Consider the following 10,120-nt stretch of genomic DNA (forward strand, 5'->3'; position numbering starts at 1 on the left):
CAATTGGCTCCAATTGGAGAATGTAATATCAGCCTACATGATTGTAAGCTTATGATCTCGAAGTCTCCAGTTTTTTGGGTTCTCTTTATTCGTTTTCTATGAATGAAGGGGAAATTATATGGTGAGCACCTGTTGGACAGTTTTGCTGCGACTGGAATGTGTCATCTAAGATTCGATGGTGATAATAAGTGATCACAGTATGATGAGTTCGTCGGATTATGTTAGGCAACTTGTAACCACTATCAGATCTTGATAATCTGATGATGAGATTCACGTATAGTACGTAAACTATGGCTTTGTTTCAGGTAAAGTTTTTATTTGATTATTAATTGCAAGAAGCAATTCATGAGGTATATTATCTTCAGCACCATTTTGGTTAGCATTTTGATCCCTGTTTTATGGGATGATGCTTAGAAGGCATGCTACATTGCAGCTTGGAGTTCAAAATGCTTCAGTCCAATCTAGGCTTATGGCACTCTATAAAGCCCATTTGTGACTCAAAGGTCCATGAACCAACATAGGGTTACATCCAAACACACCCTTTTAGATAGTCCACAACATTGCACAATAGAAGTGATTTGTGACTCAAAGGAGGTGCTACATCCATGGGGATAGCAAGCCAAGAATCCAAGCAGCATAGGCAACCCTTGAAACAGCCTATCCAAGGATTTCTAATCCTGTGAATAGTCCGAAGGTATTAACTAATGTTAGTCAACATGGTGCAGGATGCATTTATTGTGGTGTACCAAGCTTAGTTGTGGACCTTGTAGCAGACCATTATCAAAATCCATCACAAGTCACCTCACATGCTTTAACTACCAAATAGGACAAAATACACTCGCATTGCCATTAAAAACGAGGAATGATTGTAAATGTGGATAATGATAGACGCTAACATGATGCCATGTGCTAGACACATAGTGGAATTGGGGGGGCCATTCTTCTACCCAACATCAATAATGGAGAGTAAGATAAATGATATTTCGCACTCCCTTGTTTCAGTAATGACACTCCTCTTTATTTGCAAACAAACAATAATTTTGGTGTGGCTGCCAAAGATGATAAGTGTATGGAGGGGAGTTTTCTATTATCCCCGTTCACTTAGTTGACGTGCTAATGGCATCATTGGATACTACTAAAATCTATTTTGGGATTAATTTAGCTGACTCATATCGGCACTACCATATTTTGATAATGGCAATTCTCACTTTCTTGTGCACTTTTCCAATTGGATTTTGATAGCATCTCGAGTACTGTAGCAGCCATGAAACAAAGTGAGTGGTCTCAATTATCAAAATATGGCTGTGCCGATATCATTTCCCTTAGTTTATTCATCAGGCATTTAGAAGTTTGTTTTCAATCATAAGAAACCTTTTTTGAATGCAAAAAAACTGATACAATTAAAAAGTAGTAAAAAGAGGAAAATTGAAGGGAACAACAAAACACAAAATTAAATTTCTTTTTGGAGAAAACTGAATGAATCAAGTTTAATGCTTCAGTGATAGATGATCCTAAGAAAAACCCAATGATAGAGTTTACAGCAGATCTTATAAATGTATAAGATAGTGTAAATACATAAGTTTAAAACCCACAAATCATAAATCACATTCATTAACAAAAACCACTTGAATTTCCTTATTTACATAAAAAAAGGACTAGGAGGAAGAAGAAGAAGAAGAAGAAGCAACAACAACAACAAGATCATCATAACAAACATGAAATTAAAGAACCCATAAATTGAATATCAAACCTTCCCTTATAGAAATGAATCTCAAGCCTTCCCTTCTACTCTAGCATATGTAACTCCCACACAAGCATCAACAAAATCTTCATCGATGAAATCAGTTGAAAATACCTGCAACCGATCAACACAACCCCTAGCAAATGCTTGAGCTATGAACAACCTCGCATACCCATGAATTCTCTCCGTCACCGGCTTTACGCATACCACCGGATTATCAGCCTGCGGTGTCACCGTATTTTCAACCCGATAAAAGAATTTCCTATCCGATACCCGCGGTTGTTTGCTCAAATTATTTATATTGCACTCGAATTTCGTCGAAGGCAAATCGGTGTCAATCCAATTATCTTTTAAATACCCGGAGCTCCATAATGGATCCCCGGGTTTCGCCTGAGGCGAATTTCTTGGTTTCCATACACAAATTATTCTTTTTGGAAGCAACTCGGAGACGGGTTTTTGAAAAACGCGCTCGTCCTGATGGATCAAGAACTCGCTGAGTTGTTCTACTAAGTACTTGTCGAATTCGGGCGGGTCTTGGTGGCCGAACTCAGTGCGAATCTCTAGAATTATAATCTCAGACTGAGTCTCACCTAGGAATTTCTTAATGTCTTTTATGACGACGTCGATGTTGTATGATTTGAGGATTCCATGACAAACTCGGCGATCCTCTTGGACTCGGATGTCTAAGACTCGGGTTCCTTTGATGAGTTGGCGGTAAATTGAGGTAGATTGGCATTGCGCGAATGGTCGAGAGATGAATCGGATTCCAATCTTGTTCGTCGCCGAGTCATGGGTACCGGGCCAGACGATTTTCCAAATTATAAGTTTTTGAGGATCGAGATTCGACATCCAGTTTTTACGATCAGGAGGACGGTAGTCGGCGCCGGGGTATTCGGTGCCGGAGTTTTCTTTAAGGTCATAGAGAGTTTTCTTCTCGGTCGAGATGGATTTTCGACGTTGGACTTGTTTGGAGACTTGGGTGCCCATGAATAGAATTCAAGAACACCTTCTTCTTCTTCTTCTTCTCTTTGTTTTGGTTTGGCTATGGGTTGGTCTTTAATATATTGCATATTGTAAGATAAGATGGGAACATTGGTTTGAAGGTGGGGGTGAAAAGGGTCGTTTTCATTAGTTGGGGTTAACGTGTTTGGCTGTCAGCAGTTGTTTTTGTTTTCTTTTTTTGACAATTTTGTGGTGACCACATGATTTTGGATTTTACATTTCTATGTAGGAATTTGACACCCTGTAGTTTGTTTGATCTGGTGGGGGTTTTGGCCTATGAATCTGTGGGGGAAGATGATTTTGCTGAATATTTGAATGATTACAATCAAACCCAAATTGTGCTTAGGGGGGATGAACATATACTAATCCAACCTAGTTGCCTAATCTCTCTAGGTTATCTCATCTTAACTTATTTGCCTAATCCACCACTGATCATCGGTGAGATCACAACCCAATACAGCAGTGATATCAAACGTATTCTACAAAATTCCTATTTCTCAACATCCTAAGTAGTCACAAGGGATTTCCTAGGCAGTTTTGGGGAAAGCCATTTCGCGGTTGGCTTTTGCATGATAGAACAGCCACTCAATGAATTAAATGAATAAGACAGATTCTGCCAAAAGCTCAAGCTGTTCTCACATGCATAAGCCAGCCGCGAAATGGCTTTCCATGTAAGTGCCTAGCAAATCGCTAGTCATAATTAAAAAAGGATGAAACTCTTGCTCTACCGTTTCGGCATGTTTCATCTGATCGAGAAGGGTGCAAATTTTTCAAGAATTGAAATTTGGAGGGCAGGAAAAAATATTTTTAAGGATAATTCTTTTCATTTTCAGTCTTAGGATTATTTTTTTCCTTTAACAATTTGAAACGAAATTATATGATTTTTTGAATGATAAACAAAATGATATGATCATAAGTTGGGATTTGCTAGCGTCGATTATAGTAATGGGTTACTGCATGAGAGACCAGCCACCTCATGAATAAAGACAAAATCTGCTGAAAAGCGAGTCTGTGTGGCTCTCACATGCAACAGCCTGTCCACGAAATGCCTTATGTGATGGACGCTAGCAAATCCCTTATAAGCTTTTTAGAGGGATATCATTATAAATTAAAGGTCCCTATATATAATGCTTGAAGTGTAGGGATTCAAGTTACTTTGTCATGTTTAATCAAACAGTGAAAGCATGAAACTCTAGAAAAAAATTCTTTTCCAAACGTTTTCATAAAACTCCTGCAATCCAAACAGGGCCTAAAGGGAAGTTATTCTTTCTGCCCCATTTTTTGTCTTTTCCTAAAATGACAACATTTCTACCCTCTTTTATTTGTCTTTTCCTGAAAATGGACTTTATTTCATGCTACAAGCCTACAACAAAATATAGCTGAAAGTAATGTAAAACGGGGTCGAAATATCAAATCCCTTTACAAAATTTCTCGAAACATGGGAAATGATATCGAAACTCCAATGTTTTGATAAGATGCGGAAGCATTTTGGGATTTTACAGTTCTCAAAAAGCTCTTACAAGCCCTTTTGATTAGACCTGGCAAACGGGCGGGCCGGGCCGGTTTTGACCCGGCCCGTATGGGTCTGGGTCAAAATGACCCGGAAAATCTTACGGGTCACTTAGGTTGGACCCGGTCCCGGCCCGTGCGGGCCGGGTCGACCCGTGGGTCACCCGGATATTTGACATATTTTTTAAGATTCTTTTTATTTGTAGAGGGATTTGCTAGCTACTTTCGCCAACCATTTATGTTGACTGTTTGAGAGATTTGTCTCATTGTAGCGTGGTTCAAACTTCAAAGATTTTGCAGAAGTACGATTTGTGAAAAGGTGGCTAGCAATAAATAATAATCACAGGTACTAAGTTTTAAATGAGAAATTATCGAAAAATGGCACCAAAGTAGAAAAATTAAGGGAAAAAAACCGAAAAGATGTTCTAAAATAAGACAATTACGGAAAAAATTACATAGAACAACGAAATGTTACAGAAAAAAATACATAGAAAAAGTAAAAGTTATGACAATTACAGAAAAAAAAAGTTCTAAAATAAACCCTTATGCACTCTTTTAAGGGCACCCGCGGGTCCACCCGCCCCGGCCCAGTTTTGACGGGCTGGGTGGATCCGCAGGTCAATTTCAATCGGGTCACTGATTGGTGACCCGGACTCATAATTTACGGGCGGGCCGGGTGGACCCGCAGGTCTGGGTCACTTTTTGCCAGGTCTGCTTTTGATACTAAATGACATGCCCTTTAGATACTAAATGACAAGATGGCATCTTATCAAAACTGCTGAAATCATTTCCCTTTACCACAAAAGTACTCTTTAATTAAAAAACTAATTTTTTTGTGTACAGTTTTTAAAGGGAAATGATCTCAGCGCTCCAATGTTTCGATTAAAATGCAGAAGCATTTTGTCATGTAGTATTTTAAGGGCTGTCAGATGAATATTACAATTCTCATAAAGCTCTTCAAGCCATTAAACACTATACGACAAGATGCTTCGCGTATCTTTATCAAATATTGGAGTGCTCAAATCATTACCCTTTTTAAATTGTTATTGTTTCTCAAAGTTATCATAAGAACATACACACATCAAAGTTATCAAATTTGTTTTATATTCATTTTACGTCAAAAGAATAGAAAAGGTTTAATTGCTGGTGTATTTGAAGAACAACTTAGTATTTTGGGGCATGTTGAAATATTTTTCAAACAGACATCTTGCCTAAATCATGAATTTTTGTGAATTAACATTTTCCCTTGGATGTGATGGCTGTAGTAATCTTTTCTCTTTTTAATTGTAGAAAAATTACTGCAAAGAGAGTGGACTTAATGCGTGGAGAGCATTTAAAAGACCCTCTTCTTTTAAAGAAGGGAAAATGACTAAAAAAAAAAAAAAAAAAGCTTTGTACTGACTATGACGTGGCAGGGGGTGTTTTCTAAATTACCAATTTGAAGTGATGTTGACAGGTTTGGATGGCTTTCGGACGAAAATGCCCTCAATTTGAAAACTCAAACGTTTTTACTTTTTTTTTACGTTAGACTTAACGTATATGGCCCGTTTCCCAACCTTTTTACCGGTCTCTCTCTCTCTCTCTCTCTCTCTCTCTCTCTCTCTCTCACCAACGAGCAGAGTTGGTGGGCCCAACAGGAAACATGCCCTGCCCATACTTTTCAGAATGAACGCCACACCATAGGACGATCCAAACCGTCCATTTGATGGGCTACAACGTAAATAGGTTGCGTCCCAAGATATAATTTCCATAGGCTGATCCTAGCCCTCCGATCTAAATAGAAACTACATATTATGCAACCTCTATAGATTGGAGGGTTGCGATCATCATATGAAAATGATTTTTGGGGCACAACCTATTTACACTGTGGCCCATCAAATGGATGGTTTGGATCATCCTATGGAGTTGGTCGTACAGTAACATTGCGGCCCAATCGTAGGCCCCACGCATGTTTTTCAAAATGAAGTGTACGGTCCACACCATAGGATGATCCAACCTGTCCATGGTTTGGATCATCCTATAGTGTGGCTCGTAAAGTAACATTAAGGCCCAATTGTAGGCCCCACTCATATTTTTGAAAATGAAGTGTATGGTCAAGAGCATAGGATCATCATATGGAAATGGTTTTTTTGGGACACAACCTATTTAAGATGTGGCCTATCAAATGGACGGCTTGGATCATCCTATGGTGTGGGCCATAGTTCATTTTGAAAAAAATCGGATGGAGAGAGAGAGAGAGAGAGAGAGAGAGAGAGGGGCTACATAATATGTAGTTTCTATTTAGATTGAAGGGCTAGGATTAGCCTATGGAAATGATATTTCAAGATGCAACCTTTGTGGTCCATCAAATGGACGGTTTGGATTATCTTATGGTGTTGCGTTCATTTTAAAAACTATATTAAGCACTCTAAACCATTGCTTACCTTATATTAAACACGTATAAACACTCTAAACCACTGCTAGGCTTATATAAACCACTTATAAAGACTCTAAACCATTGTTTACCCTATATAAACCACTTATAAACACTCTAAACTATTGTTTACCATATATAAACCACTTGTAAATACTCTAAACCACTGCTTACCCAATATAAACTACTTACAAACACTATAAACCACTACTTACCCTGTATAAACCACTTATAAACACTCTAAACCACTGTTAAGCCTTTATAAACCACTTATAAACACTCTAAACCACTGTTAGGCTTATATAAACCACTTATGAACACTCTAAACTACTGTTGACCCTATATTAAACACTTATAAACACTCTAAACCACTACTTACCCTATATAAACCACTTATAAACACTCTAATCCACTGCTAGGCTTATATAAACCACTTATAAACACTATAAACTACAGCTTACCCTATATTAAACACTTATAAACACTATAAACCACTGTTTTCCCTAAACAAACCACTTATAAACACTCCAAACCAGTGCTAGGCTTATATAAACCACTTATAAACACTCTAAACCATTGTTTACCCTATATAAACCACTTATAAACACTCTAAACCACTATTTACCCTATATAAACCACTTATAAATACTCTAAACCACTGCTTACCTTATATAAACCACTTATAAACACTATAAACCACTTATAAACACTCTAAACCACTATTAAGCCTATACAAACCACTTATAAATACTCTAAACCATTGCTAAGCCTAAATAAACCAATACTAAGGATTATAAACCACTACGGACGATTATAAACCACTACCAACGATTATAAACCACTACTGAGGATTCTTAACCACTACTTAGGACTATAAACCACTACTCATTTAGTGGTTTATAATTGTCAGCAATGGTTTAGGTTGCGTAAACCACAGAAGCTATATAAACCGCTTATAAACACTCTTTTAGTGGCCGTTCAATAGTGGTTTATCGTAGTGAAATAATGGTTTATCTTACGAAAATAGTTGTTTACAGTAAAATAACAATGATTAGAAAGTGTTTAAAGCAATTTAAATGTGATTAAATTATGATTGAAGGCTTTGTGGAATGGAAGACAGTGGTTTAACGTGGAGAACCTTCATTCAAGTTTGTAAACATGCTTATAATGGAAAGGAAGGGAAAGGACGAGAAATCCACACTTTTCCATGAAATGGAGGTTTGTGCAATGGAATGGTGGTTTGTAGTTAAGCTTTTTGCGATTAAGATTCCAATAATGTTTTTGTGCAATAGTTGTTGCAAATGGAGGCATTTTGCAATGCAAGGAAGGCTTTAGCATTTAAAAAGGAGATTTTGTGCAATGGAATGGAGCTTTTGGCATCTAAAAATTGTGGATTTCGTCGGTTTCAACAATGGAAGTTTTAGGGTTTTTGAAACGTAGGTGGGAGGAAGAAGAGGGATAAGGTTTGGTTTTTGAATTTGTAGTGTAAAGGTAATGATTGCAAGAAAGGTGATTTGAGAGAGAGAATCAAGGGCATTTTCGCCATATGCACTCTTGATTGGTAATTTAGAAAACACCCCCTGCCACGTCATAGTCAGTACAAAGCCATTTTTTTTAATCATTTTCACTTTAAATAACTAGCTATGGACTTTTTTTGACCTAATAAGGCACTGGGCTTCTTGCCTGCATTGGTACATACTTTTCATCTGGTAAGCCCCAAAAGCTACTCCAAACAGGTGATCCTATTTCTGACCGTTGGATCAGAGGACATTTTGTCATGTGCACTAAAATGGTTACTTGTATTTGGAAAATGCTAAAAAATAAAATCACTTTTATGCTCCTTCCAAAAAAATTTTGGGCCCCACTTCTACCTGGTTTCTATTATCGGATCTATTGATCCAATTGATCAGATGATCCTAGGCCATTGATCCATCAAGCCTTTGTTTAGGGTTCTGTCAAGAAAGATAAACCATTGATTTTTGCATTTATTTATTTTACACATGCGATGGATGTGTGCTCAGGATGGGACCAAGACCATGTGAGTCTTTTCATGACGTTCTACAAGATCAACTGTCTTGATCTCACATACATCCTCCACTTTTTTCCTTTACCCGAAAACTGCATTTAACCAAAGTGACTTTCGGCATAGATGTTCTCTTTATAGAGAATTGTCAATAAGACCAAGTTATTTTATAGAAGAGTAGGATAATTTTGGCATAAAATATGGCCATCAGTTTTTTTATTTTCAAGTAATATTAGGAAGGTGATGCGGATTGTAGGTCCAATAAGCGTCATCAAAAACAAAATTGTACATCCAATAAGAGGCATATTTGCCCAATAAGACTCGTAGGGAGGGATATGAAGGTTTTACCTAGGACGAGTGTTTTATTTTATCTATTCATTAGAATACGAGATTTTAAGAAAGGGTAATTATACCTCCAACCACTTTGCCAGCATTTACACCCATTTTGTTTGTATTTTCAGGGCTCTAACAAAACAAGGTGATATCAATATCCAAACAGAATAGTGTAAAACAAAGTGAAGAGTACCATTAGCAAAAGAGGATAGTGTTCCTGCGCAGCTGGAGCTTCCCTGGGCTTAAGTGGCTTAAAAACCCTCCCATTGGTTGGTATAACGGGTCCACCTTTGCAGGTCCACAAAAAGTGACCAATCGGAGTCTTTAAAAGCCACTTAAGCGCAGCTGCGCAGGAGCACTTTTCTCTTAGCAAGATATGGCAGTGCTGATGTCAGTCCCTTTTTAATTTACCAAAAGCATAGAATCATGATGAAAATGCATGGATTTGCTAGATCAGTATGTGAGTTCAATTTTTGGTATAATATAATTTAAATATGTGAGATTGATGAATCATTTGCAAAAAATTATGTTTAATTCAGAAATTCACAGTTAATTTGAAAATTGTGAAAATTCTTTTAACTTATTGTGAATTTTAAAGTTCAGGGAAAGGCTCAAAATTTTGGGATTTATTCAAGAAATTTTCAATTCTCAATAGAAATTTGTAATCATAAAACCATGATAAGTTGCTGGCATGGGGAAATCCTGAGAAGAAGATTATGATTTATTGTTTAGGAAGATTAATGGCAAGAGACAGTTGTGAGGTTTGACCATTTCCAGTCTCTTTCAATCATGGCATCTGTATATTATTATTAATAAAGTTTCAGAGGTGGCCTATACAAGGATAAAAAAAAACAAGAAATGTTAAAATAATTTAACAAAACGATGGAACCAAAGATCAAGGGAAATGAAATACAAGAAATGGAACCATCAAATGAATATTTTAAAAGGACTTCAAATGTCTTTCATCAGCTCTGGACAGCAACAGTAAACATATATCCACAAGGTGGAAAGACAGTGAAACAGAAGCATATTCCACAAGTAAAAAAGAAAAGATCTGAGACACCCATGGAATATGTGGCTACCATTTTCATTGTTTCAG

The 10,120-nt window shown here is 37.2% G+C and overlaps 1 protein-coding gene across 1 annotated transcript; it reads right to left on the reverse strand.

The window, feature by feature from the left end:
• Positions 1–1,512: 1,512 nt before the first annotated feature.
• LOC143886172 (PLC-like phosphodiesterases superfamily protein) lies at positions 1,513–2,806 on the reverse strand. Its single transcript, XM_077390124.1, has one exon. The coding sequence runs from the start codon at positions 2,726–2,728 to the stop codon at positions 1,772–1,774; it is 957 nt and encodes a 318-aa protein (XP_077246239.1). The 5' UTR covers positions 2,729–2,806; the 3' UTR covers positions 1,513–1,771.
• Positions 2,807–10,120: the final 7,314 nt, after the last annotated feature.

Source organism: Tasmannia lanceolata, unplaced genomic scaffold, assembly GCF_043159265.1.
Source record: "Tasmannia lanceolata isolate RefF3 unplaced genomic scaffold, GAP_Taslan_0.1 ptg000011l, whole genome shotgun sequence".
Classification (NCBI taxonomy): domain Eukaryota; kingdom Viridiplantae; phylum Streptophyta; class Magnoliopsida; order Canellales; family Winteraceae; genus Tasmannia; species Tasmannia lanceolata.

Coding starts and splice junctions, on each gene's coding strand:
- LOC143886172 (XM_077390124.1), bottom strand. CDS start 2,728: ATGGGCACCCAAGTCTCCAAACAAGTCCAACGTCGAAAATCCATCTCG.